At 38.3% G+C, this 24,249-nt stretch overlaps 1 protein-coding gene across 4 annotated transcripts in view; it reads left to right on the plus strand.

The window, feature by feature from the left end:
* The window catches only part of MLIP (muscular LMNA interacting protein), a 119,263-nt gene that overhangs the window by 58,511 nt on the left and 36,503 nt on the right, over positions 1–24,249 (plus strand). For 3 of the 4 annotated variants that reach the window (XM_075497283.1, XM_075497284.1, XM_075497285.1), the window contains exons 5-10: positions 3,751–3,822; positions 12,499–12,564; positions 12,647–12,730; positions 12,826–12,885; positions 14,630–14,674; positions 19,148–19,192. In XM_075497283.1, coding sequence (XP_075353398.1) covers positions 3,751–3,822; positions 12,499–12,564; positions 12,647–12,730; positions 12,826–12,885; positions 14,630–14,674; positions 19,148–19,192 — 372 coding nt within the window. The remainder of the gene's footprint in view (positions 1–3,750; positions 3,823–12,498; positions 12,565–12,646; positions 12,731–12,825; positions 12,886–14,629; positions 14,675–19,147; positions 19,193–24,249) is intronic. The other variant, XM_075497287.1, reaches the window with a different exon arrangement.

The raw sequence follows: 24,249 nt of genomic DNA on the forward strand, positions 1-24,249 counted from the left end.
TCATGCAGACAAAGCTGGCCCCACTGGGGATGTGGAAGATCTGAAACCTCTAAATCAAATGCAGCTGGGTGTTCAGTGCAGGAAAGGTCTCTTGTGGCTTTAAAATGTGAGGCTGAGACTTCATTTACAGTTAATAATAGTGTGCATTCAACACCCCCCTTTCCTCCTGCTCTCATTTATTTCCATACCTAGTTTACAGCATAGCTCAATGAACTTTGCTGATGTGTTAATGGCACCAGGCTCTCTGATAACACTCCACCCTCAAATCTCAGTTTCCAGAGAAAAAAGGGAAAGACTGAGAAGAGACAACATTAACATCCTCAGCAGCGTTTAGGTACCAATCAGCTCAACTTTAGAACTAGACAAAAAGCAGGTTGCTCCATCTGATGACTATTGATGCATGACAAAATTTCTGCATGTATGAATGTGCTAAGTGAATATCAAGGGAAAAGCACAGCATCTAGAAGGGCTTGACTTTGGCATGTGTAATTTTGCAACCTTAATGTTGCTTCAACAGTGGTTGAAGCAATGTTAAGACATGTATTAAACCAACACCTATTAAACCAGAATTTTGGCATTAGATTTACTTTTCAATATTCACATCAAACTGTTTCATTAGCATGATATCAAAGCAATTATGCAAAAAGGTTTCTTTAATGGAGAGCTTTTATATGTCTATGCCTATGCATGCACCAATTCATGCAAATCAAAGAATAACCTATGAACTTATTTAACTGTTTGCATTTGTGTATATAAACACATGTGCTTTCCCAACATTTTATATATTTATCTTTATGTTCACCAAAGATTTAAAAATATGACTGTTTTGCAAAGTGACTATAAACATAAATCCACAGATCGGTGTGAAGCGTGAACTGTGGGTGACTACAGGAAATAAAAACCCTCTCCCTGGACTTTGCAGACACTTTAATAGTGTCCTCATGGACCTAATATAGCAAAACGAACAGTAGGATGGAGTGGAGACAGATAAAATTGCTGATTCTGCAGGAACAGATTACAATAAAAACTTCTGGCTGTTGTTTGAAAACTCTTTGCAGTGGTTTCATGGGGTATCATTCCTACATATGCTTTGATTTTTCCCATTTGAATGCTGCACAGGAATGCATGTAGATCTACCCAAAACAGCCGGGGACCAAACTAACTGTAGCAACACAGAGCTCAGCACAGCTGCAAAACCTACCACAAAGCAGGAAAGATTACTCATGAGGAGCTCTGCACTCTCATGGTTAGTCTCTGATCTTAAGCCTTTAAGCCAACATGTCTAGCACACTTTGCAATGCCCTATGGGTGCCCTAGGTGATTATTTCAGCAAGCAAAGTAGGACATTTTCTGCAAAACTCCCCTGATATTTGCCTGAGCTCTGATATTGGAGTTGGTTTGCTTCTGACTGGACCATGGTGCAGGCCAGCAGACCTAACTGTCCATGGCTGTTTAAAAATACTGCTAGATTCCTATGAACCAGATTATTAAATGTATTTAGGCATTGAAGAATAATTTTAAGTAATGCGAACTAACGTGTCAAGAAACATATCCATATAGACGAGAAACTGAATTAAAGACTTCCCACTCATCTCAGACACTGTGACAATAGCACATTGCTCACAGGTTCTACAGTATCTGGAAGTGATAAACCACATTAAAGCAGTATAGAAACTTTTACATTTTAACAGTCTGATATGTCTTTGTTTAGTTCATAGAACAGTACAACTAACTTCAAAGTGGTCACAGTATTCTCATCATGTAAGATGCACACCTCATCATGTGTAAAAGCCCGTGGGCTAGTGAAGACATTGCATTTCATTTACATGTTCAATTATATAATTTTCTTGATTGAATATCAATTATAAACAAACAAGGATACATTTTGTGGATATGCCAATTTTAATATTTGGAATTTTGGTCTTCCATCTTACTTTAGTGCACAGTATTTTACGTCCTATCTGCATATAGATTTTGTATATACATAAATATATATATGAACCTACACACATTTATAGCAGAGTGTTGCTGTCTAAATATTCAAAGGGCAGGATTCAATTCACATGACTTTTGACATTTGAAAGTTAGATATCCAAGTACAACTTGGGCAATTCTATTACTGCTAATGAAGAGAATATGGTGTATTTACAGAATGATTTTATTTTACCTTTCTAGCTGCCTATTTTGGGATGAGATGAATTATCCTCTAGAAATGCCTATGACTATAAAAGGCATTGGTTTTAACTGAAGCACCTAAATGGTAGATGTCCAAGTTAAAATCACTAAATCTCTCATAAATTACTCCCCCCTCACCAAAAAAAAAAAAAAAAGAAAGAAAGAAGAAAAAAGGGCATTTCCAGCATTTGCATTCATCTGCTTTGTCAGACTGTTCATTCAATATGATTATTGTGATTAATGACTTCTTGAATGCCTGTCAGTCTCCAACTTCTGACTAAGAAATATGAGTCAAAAGAAAACATAACATTACCTATAGATAGTATTAAAAGGTGCTGTCATGCAATATTTCAAGGGAGGTGCAAGGGTGGTATAAGTTTCTCTTATCTGAATTAAAATTTTGGCCCCTCTGCTGTCATCAAGACTTCTATTAGATATATAAAAAAAGAAAAAAGTAACAAAAGAATGCCCCAAAGTACAGCATGCTGCTCAGCCTGTTATCTCATAATCACCAGTATTCACAGCAGTACATTAAAAAACCTGAACTGATTAACAAGTAACTTTATTTCTGGGTGACTATCACAGAAATAATCAGTCAATAACTTAAAACTCTATTACTGGGTGAATTTATGATTTTTTATTAGAATATTGCTGAAAAGGGAACTATGTAGCAAATCCCTATTTAATTGTTAAAAAAAAAAAAATCCAGCAGTCATGTGATTAAGAATCTTAGCTCTTGAATTTATGTAAGTGTAGAAAAATCTCATCAATCATTTAAAAATTACTGAATTCAACCTCTATAATTGCAAGGAAAATGTAGAAAGTATGGTTTCTAAAGAGTTAAAAATAACTGGGCAAGCGAATATAGTCTAAAATATAAATTGTTTAAAAAGAGTAGTTTTTAAGGCTGATCTTAGAATTTTTGTACCCAAACCCATCATTTTGTATGTTCTGTATGTTTGGTTAGAGTGTGAAAGTTCCTACACTTGTTTTGAAATACTTGTTTGGGTGGTAGTGTTATTTACTCAGGAGGTGAAAGGCTGTGACAGTGATCTATCCACTCACGCAAGTAATTCAGCATTTAAGTATCTTAATCAGTCTCATTAAAGCCAGTCACAGAAATCCCTTTGACTTCGTGGTGCAGGATCACACCACAGAGCAGCAGTTGTTGAGGTGTACGTACTGGCAGGAGTAGCTGTGCATTATCATATCAAATCACTTGGAAAAAACTCCCAGCCTCTCCCGATATTAATTTAAGGATAGTAGTCAGCAGCAAGTGGTCAAAATCACTTTGGAAGTTATAAGCTGGTAGAGGGAATTCACTTCATCCTACTTCATTCCTAAAAGCAAAAGATGTATGTTACAGTCCTTTAAAATCTTAACAGAAACACTACATTTTCTTTAAGAAATAGCTTTCCTAGGTAATACGTAAGCATTGTATTGTTGCAACTTGTCTACAAGACAATTGGAATCGTCTTTCATTCTGTCATACCTTTCCCCTCTCTTCCCTCTCTCTCTCTCTCCCTTCTCTACCCTGTTTTACTTCTCTTCCTGCTTTCTGGTTTACCCTTTTAGCAGTACAAGATCAAGACAAGCTACAAGGCATTTGCAGCAATCCCTACAAACACATTACTTATGGAACAGAAGGTTAGTGTTTGCTCAAAGACATGGGAATTGCATTGTATATTTGAGACCATTCAACTTTATGTACATATTCTGACATTTCTGTGGGGCATATTGCAGAATGTAAGCTCTGGGAACTAACTGCTGAGGATTATAATTCCAACCATTTTTCAGGGTCAACCACTTTCCACTGAAGATCAAAGCCTTCACTAATCTGAATTTCTGCAAATAAATTTACTGTAAAAAAAAAAGGTGTCCTAAAGGAATTGCCATTTACGGCAACGTCTCAAAGTCTGTTTTGTTATTGGAAAGTGCCTGGAGCACTGCTATTCTGGGACCTACCAGTCAGTAGGTCCTGGTCAGTTAATGATTATTCAATGACTATGCTTATACTAGTAAATTTAACATCACAAGATACGCAAATTTGACCAGCTGTGTTGTTAAACTGTGAGAATGGTCCTGGCCATTGCACTAGCATCTGTTAACTACCATTCTCACAAACAACTTCCCTGAGCTCTTCAACAGTTAGCATGGGCCAGGGTTCCATTCCCAGTATGTAGTTTGGGGTAACAATCCTTTTCTGTAGGGTAGCATGACAGATCCAAGGAACAGTCTTTAGTGCATTTATTTACTACCAAAGACACAGCCAACAAAGGCTGGGTTGTGTAGTCCTTGTTTAGGTAATGCAACTTTGGAAGTTAATTGAAAATTTAAATTTTGCATGAAGGGTTCAAAGTACCCACCAATGTCTATTTTTTAAAATTTTTCCCAAGTTAGTTTTGCACAAAAAAATAGCCCACTAAATTTAACAAAAATTTTCTGTGATGAGCAATGAGCTAAGTGTCTTATATGTTTGAAGACATGCTTAATCATTCTGACATCCAGTTTATAGCTTTATCAGAAAAATCTTTCTGTTCAGGACCTAGTTCAGGAACTTAGCCTCTGATTAATTTCTGTAAGATTAAGCATTCCTAACTACACATTTAAATATGTATTCACACACACTGGTCAGTTGATTTCACTAGAAGTTTGCAGAGCCTAAAGACTTTGGAGAGGGTGAACTTAACTGTGTAAAAATTTTGAAGATGATAATTTTGTCCTTGAAATATTACTGATTGTGATCTAGTAGTTATCAGTTAACTGCTATAAATAAGATTTTTTTTTTTTCAAAAAAAGGGTCATTCCTTTCTTTTCCAATCTTCTTTTAATCTTGAATGATTTTTAAAAATAATTTGCATAAACCCTGATCCTTCCCTTACTTAAATCTTGAATACACAAATGAAGGTTATGTCTGCTTTAGCATGCAATGTGGTCCAATAGAAATGGCTCTGTAGAGGAAAATAGCTGATGCAGGGGATCCTACACCCCTACAGAATGTATTTTGGGAGGGTTTTGTTTGGGCAGAGTGCCTGTTAGTGGCTGGAAGCATTTGGTGGACTCCTGAAGTGCCACTTCGTGGTTGACTTCATCTGAAAGGCATCCCATTTGTGCACTCTAAGACTGCACCACTCTGCAGACCAAGCCAGGTAGGTGACTTTGAGCAGGGTATTCACTCTAAGAGCACACTCCTGATGTGAACTAGTGGGTTAATGTCAGCCATCTGATTGCACTTTTTCAGAAGAAAGGGGGTTCCTTTTGATGGTCTCGGTGATGCTCTCCGGGGCATTGACTCACAACCTGCATGTTACTTATCCACAATACGTAAAACTGAATTGTACAATCTAATGCCAGTATCTGTACAAAAAGGAATTACTCAAAAGATATCTGTGTTTAGACAGACTTTTGGTTTCCACCACTTTATTGAAAATGCTAGCCTTGGTGTATCCTTCAGTAGTGAAAGCACAGTCATATAAAACTAGTAAGAAATCAGTTTTCTGCTACAGGATTTGCCTTCAGGAGAGGCTCTTGACTAATTTACTCTGTAAACCGTATGTTTCAGCGTGGCCTGACTACATGCTTTCTCTCATCTTGGGAATTATGAATAATAATCTCCTATTCATCTGTACCAGCAGCTAATTATAGTGCTCCTAAGCTAGTCCTGTTGTGTTAGCTGACATGCATTTAGAGTATGGCTCTTAAAGGAAGCATGAAGGAGTCACATGCACACACAGGCCCCATTGTACCAAGCCCTAATATCCAAGTATTCGCCTCAAAAATATTGGGGAGGGAACCGGGAAGGAACTCATGCTACATTGTAGCTCAAGACAGTAATTATGTTGCTCCCATTTTATGCAATGCATTTTATGCACTGGATTAAAAAGAGATTCAAGACAATAAGATTTTAACTACATAAGTGATGTTTTATTAACATTAAAATAATGGTTATGTGGAGAAGACGTTTTCAAGTGGCTTTTTTTTTAGCAAGGAAGACACGTAAAATCTGCAATGCACAGATATTACTGAGCTGAATGCATGATTAGGAATACGTCATCTGCCTAAGGTGCTAAAAAAGCATTTTGCTATGTGATTGAACTGGAAATGCACATTCTCAGAAGTCAACTTTTTCCACTGTGTGAGTAATTATGTTACTTAATTTGAGTGGTCATGAGAAATAAGATTAGTCACAACTGTGATGTGGGTGATCCTAGTGACAATTCATATGCAATATTAGATCTCATGATAGAAAACTGCTATTGATATGTCATGTAAGGTGCAATGCTTTGTCTGCCTCTAAATTGTCTCCTGTCTAACTTTCTTTCTCAAGTAAATTTTTTCTTTTATGTGTGTCAATGCTTAAATTTCAACCAGCATTTTTCAACTTCTTCTCATGAAACCATTAGGCCATCATCATCTTACTGTTTTTTTCTAGAACATGTTCTTCTTATCCTCCAGTACTCTTAGTCAAAGTGAGTTGTTCAAATCTGTGCTCATTAGCAGAGAAGAAAAGGCTTATTGACTATATATGTGCATACTTTGGCAACCCCAGAAGTGGCTTAATCTCATCAAATCTCGTAACTGGCATGCTTTCCAGCTGTTTGAGTTTGTATGAACCTGATGTTCCTCACATCACCTGTGCTCTGCTCAGAAAAAGCCCAGTACAGGATATCTCTTGGAAGATTGGGCTGTAACTTCCTTCACAGCCAGAAGAGCAAAAACTTGTTTTTAAGGGACTTATCCTCAGTATGGTCAGGCTCTGTCAGGGAGCAGCAAGAGCGGGCTGCTCCACAGGGAAGGTAAACCGGGAACCAGGGTGACAGCAAGGCTGGCAGGACAGTGTCCTCACCAGCAAGGGCACAGCTCCACAGTGCCTGAACAAGGAAAGCAGAGATGGTGATAATGAGGTGGTGGTAACCATGGTCAGGCAGCAGTGCCACCATAGCCACACAGACTCATAGTGATGAGGCAGGTCCACACACTGTGATAATGAACTCTTCAGCCCAGCAGATGATAGGATCCACTGGCTAGAAGAGGAAGCTGGACAAGTTTAATGTAGGCATAAGGCAAAAGTTTAACAGAAAGAATTAATTAACCATTAGAAAAAATTTCCGGAGTCTGAAATGGGCTCTTTATCACAGAAATTGAAAAATCAAGAAAGGACACTTTTCTGGCACTTCATACAGTAATTCCAGGCAGTTCTGTGGCTTAAAGTAAAGGTCAGACTAGGTCATCACTGTCATTCCTTCTGGCCTTATTAACGTTGAGTCAGTGAGTCACCCCTCTACTGACACTCACTCTTGTATAGCTTCTACAGTTGTATAGATGTGATCACAGTCTAATTCAAAATTCCATTCCTAATCGGATAATATTTAAAAAGTAATGCATCTATTATTTAGAGATTGTATTTATCAAATATCTATAAAAATATCCTTCAGTCAAAATAGATAGTCATGAAGAGTTTATTTCAGGGAGCTACAGAAAAATTCTTAACTTTAAGTAGACAGTCTCTTAAGCCAGATCCTACTTCATCTTCAGAATTATGTCAAATTTGAGATGTAACTCAAAAACTGTTGGACACCTTGGAATTGCAAACCAAAAAAATCTTCTCTTGACTATTCAGTGGTCTTTGCTCAACAGCAAGGTCTATGCAGGGGAGTTTGATTTTTCTGTGTTTGTCCAGATACACACCCCCTCTGCATGCTGGTTGGGGTGAACTTCCCTTATCTGGGCATCATTTTGATGGGAAAGAAACCTGGCCTTACACACCTGGGGGGGAGAGGTGCTGCAAATGTTCTGCTCAGACTTCCCCCAGTCTGAACTGTGGTGAAACCAGGATGATGGGATGTGCCATGAAGCACACCCGCTTCACAGTTGAGGCTTATCCCACACTTACCAAGTCTTCTGAAAAGCTCTAGGTATAACTGGCTATGGATGGAAGTGGTGCAAATGAAAGCACTGTTGACTTATCTGGCTTGTATTTATCAACTAATTATAAGTAGAGAACTATAATTTCAATTTTAAATAAATGTAGGAAAAAATCTTCTGTCTTAAAGAGGAAATATTTTAGCTTATTGATTTTGTCTGTTTATGGCTGTTCTTCACGTTTTCTCTTGTCACAATGCAATTTGGCTAACTTCAAGAGAGTCTAAAACAGTCTTTCCATATGATGTTACACTTCTAGGAAAACTCCAAAGACTTAGTAATTACATCCCATCACCTACACAGTAGACTGCCAGCAGTGCAGTATATTCTCCTTGTGGAGGAAAAAAAGAAAAAAATAAAAAGAAAGGCATTTTCCTCATGCAGAAGGAAAAAGAGGATTTTTTTTTTTTTTTTCATGAAAAGAAAGAAATGCAACTGAGGAAATATGGCAGTGATCTGGTACACTGGAGACCCAGCTTTAAGTTCTTGCCTTGAGGGAACTCTTAGCTATTGTGTTATCAAACATCCATTAGTATAGAGACTGATCATGGCAAATACAGATTTAAGTCACTCTTTGAAATCACACAGCAGGAACTTGGAAACCAATTTTTCCCACTCTCAGATGGTAGACCTAACTGCTGGACAACTGGCTATTATCAAGCATGTCAGGACCTTTCTGGACCTGGAAAGGATTTCTGACAACACTTTGTTGAGAATATTTTGATAAAAAAAGATTTTAGTTTTCCCCAAGTACTTCTGGTGTGTACTTACTAGGTGAATTTCTTGCATCCAGATTACATGTTCATGTCAAAATACTTCTTAAGGCTACAGATAAATACCTAGTAGTAAGAAAGAAAGGAAATAATTTGTGCAGTCGTAGAGTGATAAAGGACCTAGTTCATCTGTAATAATAACCAAGCATGCCAATGTAGGAGCAGGCTATGAGCTCCTTCTTTCTTTCAAAGACCTTGCAGCTTTTAGTATTAATTATTTTATAAGAGGAAAAGTAGTCAGGTCTTTTCAGTATCATCTCCCAGGATCTTCAAGGAATAAGTTAAAGGAACTCATGGTGTGTGAAGTTCCATTATACAGAGGGATTTTTTTTGCATGTGCTGAGGGCTTAGGAAAAGATATCGATGGGAAAAATATGCAAGAGAAATAAAAGAAGAGGACATGTCTTGGCTTTTGCTCAGCCCAGGGTGTTCACAATACAGTAAGAAGGAAGCTGTGTCAGATCCAGGTTACAATATTATTTTTTTCTCCTACTATTGCTGTGGTTCATTGGTGGATGAAACAATGTTCTATATTTCCTATATGTTGCCAAGAGCTTTCATTCTTCTAACAAAATATTGGAGATCCTGTTCGGATCATTTACCAGCATCCTTTCAGCTCTGATACAGCTTTAACAATCAAATAGGTTGGGGGAAAAAGGAGGGAAGGGTTGTAGTCATCACTGACGTCAATGGCATATATGCATCACGCCCCCAAAGCTGCCCTTTGCAAGGAAAAAATTAGTGGTTCAACAACTGGTTATTTCATCTGAACATTTAAATTCTGTCACAAATACATTTTCTTTCTCTAAATTACACTCTTCTTTTAAATTCTGGTCCCACTATTGTTTTTCATATATAAATAAAAAAATTTGAATGCTTAAATAGGAATGTTCCACTTTTAATATTGTTAGACCATCAGCATAGGAAGTGAAGCACGAATACTGTTGATAGTGCTAATCAACAGTACTGTAGATAGCACTAATGCTTTAAATTAATCATAACATTATTGCATGATAACTCCAGTAATGAGTTCAGAAACGCTAGTCGTACTTTTTTAATCTCACATTTTTCTCTATGTGGAAATGTAAAAAAAAAAAAAGGCACTGCTGGAAAAAAATAAAGTTGTATTTTGAAAAGCTAACAACAGATTAAACAGAACCTTTTTTTTTTTGTAGAGGTGGTAGGGATGCCTAAAATCTAGTTCTCTTTGTTTCTTCTCTTTCTTTGGAAGACTCAGGCTGTTCAAATGAAAAAAAAAAAAAGAAAAGAAAAAAGAAGAGATAAAACAGTGAAAGAAATTATATGGATCACTTTGAAGATTAAAATTTTCCTTCCCCAAGGGTTCAAAAAGGGAGAAGTCTGCAGCTTTCTCTAGCACGGCTCTTGCATGACAGCCGTATCTCAGGGGGATTGTGGAGCGCATAGACTTTGGTGCTGCGCTCATCTGAGTTCTTTAGTCAATGAAGGCTCTAAAATGCAAAGATATTTGGGTACTCAATTTCTGCTGAAACTGATGGATGTTTGGTACTTAAATTATCCACTCTTGGTTCTGAACAGACTTGTTGATGTGGCTGTAGTTCCTATAGAAAGATTCCTCAGTATCTTCTGGGTAGCTGTTTTTTACCCTTGATTGTGTTAACCCTCTCCCACTGGTCTGGTGAAGAGAATATGAAACAGAAACATGTATTTTTTCTTAGCAATTACTTTATTATAGTCATTACCCTACTGGTTTCTTGGAGGTTTTGAGAATCTCAGCAATTTCTCCATTCTGAACCCGTGACTGATTAAAATTTGTTGTTTTTCCTAACTCACATTCAGACTCATCATCTGTCTACAACAGGCTGCTTTGGCAATCCTGGCCCTAATAGGTACTGGAATGACTCCTCTACTTCATTTTATCACTTCATTCTATGTTTACCAGGAGGATGTAATCTCGACTGAAGCTGAACCGTGGACACAGTACTCGAGTATAGTGCTGAGCCCCTCCTCTTCTACAGGATTGTCAGTTGATCTGAGAATTTAGCTGGGTAGCAGTGATGAGACAGAAGAGATGAGGAATACTACTTATCTTTTAATCTTCTGTCTTGGGATAAGATTACATTAATTTCTGTATGTCAAAAATAATAATTCTTTTACTTTTTTCCTTTTGAACTACAACTACTCTAAGATCAACAGGTTTGCCTAGAGCTGGAGGGGAGAGAAGAATTCTGTTTGGAAAGAAACTACTCTTCATTTTTTCTTACTATACTTTCTGATAAAAGACATGGTGTTCCATAAATGTGCTTTTATGCAGGATCATTTGTGGATGGTATTAAAATAATATTAAAAGTAAATTGTCATTAACTTTTCAGTTATGCATACATAGTTGTATGCTGCCAGTAGCTGGACAAGGAAAGAAAAAAAATTGTACTCAGCAAAATTAGACTCAGAAATAATTACTTAAGTATATGCTTGTTTTCTTTTTTTTGAAGATTCTGCCATTTTCCTCCCAGCTCCACATATGTCTTCTGTGTCTGGCAGCCCTCATACCCACCTCACTGGGGTCAGTTCGTTCCCACAGAATCCCACATGCATAAAAAGGGCTTTACTGGAATGCTCTTTTTTTCTCTTATAATAATAAGAGAAAATTTCAAATAAGTAGCAAAATGAAACTTCGGAAAAACATAATGTGTTAAACAAAAAATCCACAAACCCTGCAGGTCCCCCCCTGTAGTCCAGCTTCACACATCAGCAGGTTTCCAGAGTAATTTTTGGTCTCAGCAAGTAGTCTATTTGAAAATCGCTTCAAAGCAAAAATGGGTGACGGCAGTGAGAGTGTGCCTCACAGACTCTGGACAAAGATGAAAAGGGAACTGAGCGCTGGAGTTTGGCTTTTGAGGGTGTTTCATGAGTTTCCTGATAAAGCGGAGGGATCAGAAAACCGATTCCCACTGTTCTCAAACCTGCTCCAAGTACAGGCGTAGGAAAGTGGGAGGTATATCCAAGCACAAGAAGCTTGTGTTTTGTTTTGGAGAGATTGCATACCTGCTTAGTGTGACATCACGTACATATAGCACATATTTCGCTTTATACATTTCTGATGGCAGGCTACGATCCAAAAACATCGAGCACTGTTTTTGTTGCAATGTGGAATCACCATCCTTTTTAAACAGGAGGCACTTTTTAAAGAAAATGTCTACTGGAGGAAAAGAAAGGGCTTCCTGTGTGCTTGGACCCCTGCCTTGTCCACCTGCTCACAGCTGGTGGCTTTCCTCCGATGGTGCGCGGCAGGCAGCCCCCTGGCCCCTCTGTGGCACACGGCGCACGCTCACCGCGCTACGTTCACCGCGAAGGAGGGCGGCATTGTCAAAGGAGAAGACAAGTTAAACTGCTAGTTTCTGGTCTCTAAAAGTAGAGGCAATTCACCTGGCTTGAATACTCTCTATCTCTCTGCAAACCCTCCTCTAATTCAGAACCAGAAGTTGGTAACCTGAAGAACCTTACTAGGCCTGTAATTTCCTCTTTTTCCATCTTTCCGTGGTGAAACAGAAGGCGCCACCTTCGGAAACACAGTAGTGCAAAAAGTGTGTGTTTGCTTGGTTTTTGAAATTTTTAACTCAGTATCACACCAAAATCTTTTGAATTGCAGGCATTAGAAGAGCCAGCCAAGACTCCTAGTGTGACTGAAGGCACTGTTTTGGACACCCATTCAGAGGTAGTGCTGTTATATGCCTTTCAAATCCCTACTTGAAAACAAAAAACAAAGGTTAACTGAGTGATCCATCCTCCTTTTTCAGATGTGCTCCCCTGCCCAGCTCAGACAACAAACAGAAGAGCTGTGTGCTGTCATTGATCAAGTCCTGCAGGACCCGTTGACTATGGTAACCCATCAGTACGTGGGATTGACTTTTTCTCTTCCTTTCCTTTTATCTCTTGTCATTAATAAGTCTGTTCTCTGTTGAAAATAATTTTCCAGCGCCGATGTGAGTCTTCTCCAAGTTTTCTGCAGATGAGCACAGAGTCAGATGTTGGCAAGGTAGGTGAATAAGCCCACCCACACACCAAGGGCTCTTTCCAGGTAGATACCAAGGCAAGCAAAATCACAATAGAGCCTATGGCAACAGTAAAGCCTATGGCAACAGAAAGCTGCAGCCGAGAAATGCAACATCAGTAGAAATGTCTGGTGGTTTAAAAGACATGGAAGGACAGAACTGTAGCCCTGGGGTCAGCGCAGTCTTTGCTGCAGGATGCTTTCCTGAAGTCAGAATGAGTTATATTATGAAAGAGAAACTGTTTATTACGCCTTCAGAGGCTACGATCCACAAGGAAGAAATCCTTCATACCTTGCCTTCCATATTGCAGGGTCTCTGGCCATCTCCCAGGTTTCGTCCCATCTATGTGTCCTTACTACAGAGGAGCCAATGTTTCTAGCTTCAATGACTGGAAACATCTTTCAGAACATTTTTTTTTCATTATTGGTTTTCAAATAATAGGATGATTAAACTAATAAGTAGACTTGCTCTTAAGTGCTGATTTCCTTTTAACTCTGGCCCCTCACAGGAGGGGGATGTCTGCTACATCCATTTACTCTGGATAACTCAGAAACAGGTAGTGAGAAGCAGGAATAACTTTCTATACTGGTGTTACACTTCTGTTACACTAAGTTATATTGATGTGCCTTCTGGGTTCAGAAGGATGCCTTAAGCAAGGGAAGAGTGTCCTGTACTCAGTTTGTCCCACGTAAATTTAAGTTGGTCGTGGTAGCTATAGGAATGTGAAAATGGCAGAAATCCAACTGGAAATGGGAGGAAAGGGTTTTTTGGTAGAGGAACACATCAAAAAGTTAATGCATTCAAAATATCCTGCACAATGTCCAGTCCACCATGCAAAAATAGGGCACAGAACCAGCATTCCTGAGTGCCTATATTCAATATATACTTCAAATTTAATTTTCATTTTTGAAATTACTTCTGTCAACCAGCACACAGTGGTGAATCGGGCTTCAAGCAGCTGAAAGACAGAAACATGATAGTAGCTGAAGAAGCAGGTAGAGACTGTTTTTGAGGGAATGTTTTCCAATGCCTGTGTTGAATCTGAAGTGGTTAAAATGCTGCTACTAAGTTGGCTATAGCATCCAAAACTTACTTCCTTGGGCAATTGAGAATTGAACCTTGACCAAATGGAAGGCATCTGTTAGCAGTCCTGAAACCAAATAAAGGGGTCAAAAGGTGTGTTTAACAGGACGCAGCATAGGGACCAAGCTAAAGGTTGTGAGGACATCAGAATGAGAGAGCAAAGTGCTTAAACTGAGAGTAAAAGAGAGTCATAGACAGGAAGGAAAGAAAAGTGTATGTTATAAGTAAATGCCTTAAGAAATAGTATGGATTAGTCAGATGAAAGCAAGTTCTTGCAAATGAGAACATGGAAAGGTGTCATTTCAGGTTATTTTGTGAGCAAATGTAACTTAAATTTCATGGGGCGACCACACCTATGGCTGTCTACTAATAAGCATTTTGTTATGAGAGTTCTCAGAGATAATTTAAGTCCCATCCTCAATAAAGTGGGATCAGTGTTTTTGGGCAGTAAAAATGAAATAGTATTTTCTACAACAAACATATCAAGCGAAGCTTTAATACACCTTATTCTCATTTATCACATGAATCTTTCATGAATTTTTTTTTTAATTTGAGCAATTAATAACTTGTCACAATGATGAAAATCTCTGACTTACTCCTCAGAGTAACTCTTTGCTCTTAATATATCTATTTATTTTGTACAAGGTGTCAACAACACTGCAGAGAGCAGCTGGGCGTGAAACCAGATATGTAAGTACTTTTATAATTACTCTACATTTTGCATGCAGAAATGTCTAATTTGTCTGCTCTTGCTACAATACCAGGTGGGTCTGCACAGGCATCTACTAATGACATGAGGTGTTGACTAGTACAGAGAAGCGAGTATGTTAGAGCACTGGCAATTGAGACTTGAGATGTCTTCCCACTGCTGTAAATCCATCATGGCCAGAATCTCTTCAGAGCAGTGTCTATTGATATTTTTACCTGTGTGAATATGATGTTAAAATTAATTTCTTCACCCACTTCTTTGTTGTTGTTTGCTTCAAGCATGGGGCAAGAGCTCAGCTATTTGGCAAAGAGACTGTTACAGGTGCTGAAGGGTTCATTTGTTTGGACTCAACCTGCACTTTAGGGGACTTGCTTCGGTAGAAGTCCTTTAGTTCTTGCCTATCCACCAGAATTTGGGGTTGACCCACACTTTTCTTTCCAAGGTATAGAGCTGGCTGAAAACCCACAGTTTATCCTTAGACAAATAGAAGCTCTTTTGTCACACATACATGCATCCCAACATACAAAGAAAATCTCTATATTGAGTCATCTGTTCAATTATTGAAACATTAAGCCCAATTAACATTTTAATTCTCACTAGCACACACAGTTACTGCAGATTCCATATTTTACTTACAACTCATCTAGTCTTGTGGTGAGAAATCTCTGCTTACTATTCATCATTCAGCATTTCTATTGAACCTCAAATCAAAGCAGTGCTGGCAAAGCAATAGAGGCCTTCCAGTTTTTTTGCCAGTACAATGCTTGACTGATCAATTTAATTTTGCTTCTTGAATGTGGTAGTATGCATATTTTATTGCACACTGTGATTTTTACTTGACAGATTGTGCTGGCTCATACTAATTAGAAAGGATATTGGAAGAGAGCTTTTTAGTGGAATAAAAGAGTGTGTTTCAGAGGTAGTCTGCGAGAACAGAGTATATTTAATACTACTCCAGTGCAGATCTCCAGCTCCCAAAACTGTGGCTGACACATACCATAAATTCAGGCATCCAACATATGCCTAGGGATACAGTTAGGTTTTCTTTGCTGGCATAGAAAATCACCCTTACAAACTCTTCCTTTCCTTTCCAGTCCCCCCTGGAACTTTCTAGATAAATGAAACAAATCAATATTTAAAAATAAGTTTGGGAATAACGCAGAGGATTATTGGTAGGCTAACCTTTCCCATAAATAGTACAAGCATGTTGAATTTTTAGTGTGTCAGAAAACAGACCGTGGTCTCCAGGCTCTGCTGTGGTGACTGAACTTGGTGGGTCCAGGCTCTCTTGAACTCTGCCATTGTTGCATTCTGCAGCAGAGTCTCCTGAGGGACGAGCCAGGTGTCCCTAACAGCCCCCATACATCACAGCTCTTTCCCCCTCTCTTGCTCTGCTTCCTTGGTGGGACATACAAAGGCTATTTCTGTCCCAGCTAATAAACCAGACGGTGGCTTGTCCTCTGGCCCTTAGGGTGAGGGCACACTGAGGTGGTTTTCCATAGAGTTGTCTTCTCCTCTTCCCCTCCTACTTCCCTCCCCTCAAAGTGAACCTTCCTGCTCAGCACAAGACCCAGGGTGGCCTCATCCCTTCAGCTCACCGAAAGCAGCATGCTCCATGCAACCACGCAGACCATGATGAAGAACTGTCTGGAAGAGTGGTAGTTGGTGTGGACCAAAGCATGCAAGGGAGTGTGCTAACCATTAACTGGAAAGGACCTTTTCCTGAGCCTCTGTGTGTGCTGACTTTTGGTCACTAGAGGAGATATAGTCCAGGGGCCAACATTTCTTCATAGTAAGTACAAGATGTCTGTTTTGAAACAAGGTGCCTACTTTGAGCCCATCTAAAAGTGTCTCAGGTAGAAATCAGGAACTGAGTATTGTACAGACACTTGTTATCATAATATCAAATTGTGAGTTCCCCCAGGAGGTCTGTGGTGTCTCACATGAGCTGTCTTGGAGTAATGATTTTCAGCCATCCTTTTTTTGCAAATCTTTTTTTCATTTAGAATTAAGCTTTTAGTTTATGCAACTGTATTAATTTTACTAGAAAGACTTAAAATGGTAATTTAGCAATATAATTTTCTTAATCTTTTTTTATTCATGATGTCTGATATTGAGACACTTGTCAAAATATTGCTTGGAGGGTGTTTTTGGTTAAAAGAAAAGCTTTAATTTGTTTATGAGTCAGGGATAGGAAAATCTGTCATCATGCTGAAGTATTATTTATAAACACACACACATATAAATGTATATGTACACACACATGATAATATTACTAATTACTTCAATAGGTTATATGGAGTAGTAGACTATACAAATATGTTGAAATAGCCTGCCATTTAACAATTAAAATGGCATAGATTTGCCTTGACCTCAATTACTTTTTGTCTTCTCATGCACTTCAAAACCTTTTAGGGATGTAAATGATTGTACAAATAACAAGGGAGTGTATAAAAAGTATGGAAAATGTACAACTTCAGTGAAATTACAGCAGTTTGTACCAGCTGACAACTAAGTACTACAGTTGTCATTTAACAACTTTTTAAACTGTATGGTCTTTGACATGATCCCATTCACCATTTTATAATAGTGCATCTCTGTTGGCTTTAGGGATGATACTGCTGATTTGTAACAATAATATAATAATATAATCATTCTCTAAATAAATTACTTCTATGGCTATTGAGTGCCTTAATATATATACTTAGTCATTGTGTTTCCATATAAATACTGGCACCAATGAAAGCTTTCTTAAGTTTAATTTCAAGTTCTAGCAAGTTTATAATTTTGTCATTTAGCCCACTCACAACTATTTTAAAAATAATTTCTCATGATTAATTGGACTAATTACTTTGCATATTATTGACATTTTTCCTCTTCTTGACAGTTGTATTCTAAAAAAAATCTTTTTTAAGTGTTATAGACCTAACATACAAGTGAAAAAATGAGAGAACATGAAGCAGCTGAAAATGCACACAGACATGCAGAAATAAGTAACACTTTTCTTTATCTGTGGTCTGCTGTGCTTATATACATTTCAGGTAACCCCTTTGAAATGAGATTTACTCTTAATTTGCACCACTGACGTGAGAGCATTTAATTCCAGCCCGCTTGTATCTGTAGATAACTCTGAAGTGCTTTGATGTCTTTAAGCTCACAATGAGATTAGTCGTCACACTTGGTTAATGGTATAAAAGAGAGTCCCTAGTATGTAAGTAACCACTAGTAAAACCTCTAGTTTACTCTGTCAAGGGCAGAAGATGTACTTCTTGTAGATTTAGTGCTAAATCACAGCTGTCCCTGTGTGGGTGGGAAGGTTTCCTCCACCAGTGGCTGTGTTTAGAGATGTGAGTGCTCTCAGTGAGGAGCACAGTCCTCCACCATGACTCGTGGTGACTATTCTCACCACCAATGCAGGAGTAAAGCCAACAGGTCCAGGGAGTGATTAAACATCTCTATTTAGCACTTGGGAGACCACATCCAGGCTTCTGTGGCCAAATCTCTTCAAGGTCTTTGTCACAGGGGAACAAAGGAAGAGCATGTTCTTCCCTTTCCAAACGTGCTGGAATTGCTTTTCTGCTTGAAACGGTGAGAGGAACATATAGTTGAGTTGATAAAAATCCAACTGTAGTGGTCCTTCTGCAGAGGCTGCAGGCTGTTATGGCACTGACTTGTCTTCTACTACAGCTATAACGTCTAACCATTGTATCTAGTACTTTTTTTACCACCATACTGAAGAAAATTCACATTTTAGAGTCTAAAGGTCTCCAAATCACACCTACATCAAGGAAGGGCATGTTATCTGTACAGAAAAACTGTGTTATCCAATGGAACTCCTACAGAGCTTGAAGGAGTTGACTGGAGGGATCAATGCACCAGAAATTCTGAATCTTACCACTGTGTGGGCAAATAAGCATGTGGCACATGGCTATTTCACATACACATACAAATACTTTGCATTCATCACGTTTACCCTTGATCTGGAAAAGAGGGCTTCTGCTGTTCAATGTATACTCAAAAAAAAAAAAAAGTAATGCTTGAGTAGGATTTCTGGTTTTCATAATGTGAAGTCAGAAGGATGAGAAGGTTGGACCGAGCTCCCAATACAATTGGTAGTGTTAAAAACATTGCTGCTGCAAGTTAACAGAGAATGGAAAGCTCAGAAGTATCAGGATATATGTTTCAAGATTAAGTCAAGATGAAAAAGTTGAAATTTTGTTGCACTTGGAAAAAAGTATCCCTAAAATTTTAAAAACAGGCATTTGTATTTGATTATACCTAGAAATAAACTGGAAATGACAATATTTTAACTTCTCTTACCAATTGCATGTCAGTGCATCAGTGGTAAAAGCTTCCGTACCTAAGCATACTGCTGTCCATGGATTTTTCTTCTGTTATTGCTATAATCACTATGATATTGTATGTAATACTGTCTATATTTACCTTTTTTGCAGGCCAACCTTTACAAGTCGGCACCTATGGTAACAGAGAGTCAGCTGGTATGTATTGCACAGCTGTGGTACGCTGTTTTTCAAAATTTGCACAAGCACAAAATCTAAAGTAATTATTTATTATTTAGTTTCTTAGTCCTTTGAAAGAAGCTGCAGTCAACATCCTGCTACAAAGCTGCATTGCTTCTACAGAGCTGCATTGCTTTCTTCCATACTGAATACACACCTGTTTTAAGCAACTATAAATCCTAACACTATTTGTAAATCCATGGACCAAATGACAAACTAGAGAGTCTTGCTGTATCTTGAGGTGTATGACAACTGTAGGGTCTACTGCTGGTTCTTGGGCTCTTTTAATATTCCACTTCTACAATTTTCTTTATATGCAGCAATATCCTGGCATCTATTTTCTTCTTACACACTGGTTTAAATCAAAGCTGGCTTAACTAATGAAAAGGAAGGGTAAAATCAAATAAAGAAAGGGAGATTATGCATCAGATGTTCATTTTAGCTCTGATCACAATTTAGTCCTGCTGGAGACAAACTTTCTGAAGAAGAGTCAGAAGAGAGGCCATGGAGCCTGTCCAGTTGACAGTGACCACTAATGAATGCTTAGGGAAAAAATGAGATGTGGATAAGAAATTTTCCCCCTTGTATTTCAGCTAATGGAATTTTAGGGACTTCCTGAATCAATTTCTTCTGTTTAGTAATCTTTGACCACTTCTTCTTTCATGATTTTTTCCAGTTACTTTTTGAATCTTGTTATACTTTTGTCTCTATAACATTCAGTAGCAATAGGGTTTACTTTTTAATTATGCATTGTGTGAAATAGTACTTTATTTCTTGTTTTAAACCTACTACTTGACCTCAGTTCTTGTACTGAAACAGCAGATAATTGTTCTTTCTTCACTTTCTAAATAATATTATTTTTTTTCTAGGTATTAACCATTATACCCTATCAGTCACCTCTTTTTCATACAGAAAATTCAAAATTGCTTAGTCACCCCTTAAGAAGTATGGATAGTGTCCCATATCTTTTTCAGGTTTTTGTTTTTGAGATTGGGAGACTAAAACCATAAATTGCTCTTGTCTAGCTCTGAACACAGTGCTTCCTATTTACATGACCCAATAAGGTTCTTTACTGTTATTTGTCTTCCTTTCTTGACAATTCCTAGTAAATTATTTAGTTAGTAAATTATTTGTATTGAGCAGTAAGCCAATGTTTGCATAGAACTGTATACAATAAACCCAAGATATAATTTCTGAGTAGTAAGAGCTAGTTTCTGAGCTAACTCATTCATCAGTGCATGTGTAAATTTAGTATGTAGTTCAGATTTCCCCTGTGAAATGTATCAATGTTGAATCCAGTTAAGTTTCGCCTGCCTTTTTGTCATTCATTCACTTAGTATCAGAAGATCTCTGTGCAACTCTGCGTTGATATTTTGTTTCTACTCCCCTGAATGTTTCAGTGTTACCAGCTGTCCTGGTTTTGGCTGGGATAGAGTTAATTTTCTTCCCAGTAGCTGGTCTGGTGCTGTGGTTTGGATTTAGGATGAGAATAATGTTGATAACACGCTGATGTTTTAGTTGTTGCTAAGTAGTGCTTACACTAGTCCAGGACTTTTCAGCTTCCCATGCTCTGCCAGGCGCACAAGAAGCTGGGAAGGGGCACAGCCAGGACAGCTGACCCAAACTGGCCAAAGGGCTATTCCATACCATATGGCATCATGCTCAGTATAGAAACTGGGGGAGTTGGCCGGGGGCAGCGATTGCTGCTCGGGGATGGGCTGGGCATCAGTTGACGGGTGGTGAGCAATTGCATTGTGCATCACTTGTTTAGTGTGTTCTATTATTACTACTACTACTATTATTATTATTATTATTATTATTATTATTATTATCTTCCTTTGCTGTCCTATTAAACTGTCCTTATCTCAACCCATGGGGTTTTACTTTTTTTTGCCAATTCTCTTCCCTGTCCCACCGGGGGGGGGTGGAGAGGGGAGGGTGAGCAAGTGGCTGTGCAGTACTTAGCTGCCGACTGGGGTTAAACCACAACACCAGCAAACTTTGTCACCTTACTAGCCACTCTTTCGTAGCTGATGTACATCCATAATTCAAAGCCCAGATTCCCGAGCACATCTCTGAGGAACTCTATTTGTGACTTTTCTCTACTGTGAAATTTAAACATTTATTCCAGCCTTTTGCTTCCTATCTTTTGTCTGGTTCATAGGAAATATTCTCTTTTACTCCGTAGCAGTTTCATTTCCTTAGTAGACCCTGCTGAAAGACCTTCATTAAAGCCTTTGGAAATCCCCGTGCAGCATGGTTGCACATCCACTGGACTTTATGCCCTGTGATGCAGCCTCATTTTGTTGTCCCTGGTCATGCATCTAGGGACCCAGTGGGAAAAAAACCCAAACACTGAGCCTCATGTAAGATGGTCTGTTGATTCGCACTTGGTTTCATCTAATGTGTGTTCCTAGATGCCAAAAGATTCTCATATTGCTAGTTTAAACAAAACCTACATCTGCCATCTCAGCCAGCTTTCTTGCATCACTGACTTTTTAAAATAACTGTAAAAGATTTATCAGGCATGAGTGCCCTTTCAAAAACCATTCTCTATTATTTGTCCATATGTATACTAATTCTGTTCTTTAGTATAGTTTGCTCCTACTACTTTGCACAGCTTGAAATGTCACACATAGTGATTTGCGATTCCTGGTCCTCTTCAGGATCCTGTAATAAAACCTGCCCCATAGTTGCCGCTTCTCGTTCTTCTGGTGCTGATTATGTCTGAAATTAAATACCACAATTCATAGTGTGGCAGTTTCACACTGGAATTGCTTTACGACTTTATTTATTCCTTGCACTTTATTTGCTCATTTCATTGATTTGTTCTCAAATCTCTCTTATTGACACTGTATTCGAGACAGTTCCTCCAAGTTGTTTCTTTGCCAGTGTGAGAACCTCCCTAAGTCTTCCTGTGAGGAAAGCTGAAGTGAGGAATTAATTTTCAGCCTTTGTCTCGTCTTCTTCATGCATCTTTTTTATGTCTTGATGGTATCTGCTGGCTCCAAAGACTTTCGGTTGTAAGGAAATCTAGCAAGTTTTTTTTTCTCAGTCTTTCTTGGCCTAATATATGACATTTTTATATTATGGGATAGATTTTCTTTTTTTTTTCTTTTTTTCTTCTCTAGATTGTATTTGAACATAACTTTCTGTCTTTGAAACCTTTTCCTCCTTATTCCTTTCATTTCACTTTTTCACTGCTCTTTGAACATCCCAGTATTTACTGATCTATTAAACTCTTCTTATAAGCTGATACGCACCTTCTCTGAAACATTACTGTCTTAAGCAGTATTCTGGTCACTTATAACCATTTCATCCTTCTGGCAGCTCCTTTGATTTTTTTTCTTTTTCTTAATAGCTATTTTAATTATTTAACTATATATTTTATTTCACCCGTTTTAAATTTCAATCACTACAGTGGAATTCTTGTGTGTGTTTTTTGTTCAGACAGCAATGCTGTCTCTGAGCGTATTGTGATCTCTATTCATGAATGATGACTCTTCAGTAGTAACATTTTTACTTAGAAATTTTGCAGCATTTGTGATTCAGCCGATTACTTCTCCTCTTGTGGAGTCTCTGACTAGCTCTACCAGGGACCGATTATTTATGGAGACCAGGGATGTTGTACCTATACCTCTCAACTATGTGACAGTTATCCAGTGGACAGGCGAAGCACTGGGCATGCCACTGTGACTCTCCTCAACAGGTTTTCTACTCTTTTAAAAGGTGGCTATGAATCACTAATGATAACAAAGTGCAAAGCCATACCCAGCACACCAATGTGACACACAATATTGCCATTATCATTAACAATAACGTTTTTCTTTATAATGAAAATAAGGCAAAATTCACATGGGGCCAGTCTTGCATACCTTGGTACCATTGTTCTAGGTCTTTTTGGTTCAGATATTTTAATACTGCATCAGTCATTCATGGTTTTTGAGTGTGCAATGGAAGGATTTATAAAAATATATTTATATAAAAAAATAGTAGAAAAGGAGTCATCTATATTTAGACCAAATACAGAATGGCATTTCTGTATTTTGTGAGCAGGTGTAAATGATAGTAACAGAAAGAACACAGTGCAGTTCCTTGCAAGAAAAGGATTGTGGATAGGAGTTGTATGGACTCGAGGCTGGACAGAGGATGAGTTCAAGCATTTGAAAGAAAGAAAAACATTAGAGAAAAATAGATAACAACCTTCATCATCTGGTCCAGGTGTTAAAGCTGGAGTGTTTCAGTTAATATCTATACATACTTCTATGGCTTATTTTGTTCTGGGGTATTTTAGGTGTGACTTGGCAGCTTGAAGTATTTTTTCTCTAATTAATTAATTTTGAAGCGCATGTATTACTGAGGCTCCAGTATTTCCTACATTTAACGCTATTGAGCCCAAAGCTCCATGAAATTAATTAAACCATGGTTGAGAATATGACACCTAAAGAATTATGGTGTGATTGCTTTAAAGTAAAATAGTACTAAATCCAGCAACTTTTAAGATCCACTTCAGGTCAGAATGATGAACAAATATAGCATAGTCGTCAGGTGCAGCATAAAATCAGCGGTCATGGATGCATCTATCCACCTAAAATGATTTCATGTCCTTTGAGCACTGATGAATGACTTCCGCAAGGCAGTGTTTGCCATGGGTCTACATCTATTCTTTGTCAAGCATCGAAATGCAGGCACTGCTGAAGTAAAATGTGTCAGTTGTACTGAGGAGTGGTCCCTACAGAGCCATCACACAGCAAAGTAGGAAATGAGAGATTCCTGATATACCAAAGGAAAATGTAGATGAAGGGAACTTAAATGTGCTAAAATAGTTTCCTAAAGAAAGGGAAGGAAGCAGAGAGCAGAGTCAGTGCTAAGGGCTTGCCCTTGGCCCCCTCCTTGCCACCAGCCTGGGCAGCGAGCAGCGCCTGGGCAAACCTGCCCTGTCCCCTTTCCCCAGAACAGCAGCAGAGGTGAGTGCCTCCTTCACACTACTCTTACTGTGGGTCTGTCACTTTTCTCCAGCTGTTGAGAAAAAGACT

The sequence above is a fragment of the Mycteria americana genome, chromosome 3, assembly GCF_035582795.1.
Source record: "Mycteria americana isolate JAX WOST 10 ecotype Jacksonville Zoo and Gardens chromosome 3, USCA_MyAme_1.0, whole genome shotgun sequence".
In the NCBI taxonomy this organism is placed as follows: Eukaryota; Metazoa; Chordata; class Aves; order Ciconiiformes; family Ciconiidae; genus Mycteria; species Mycteria americana.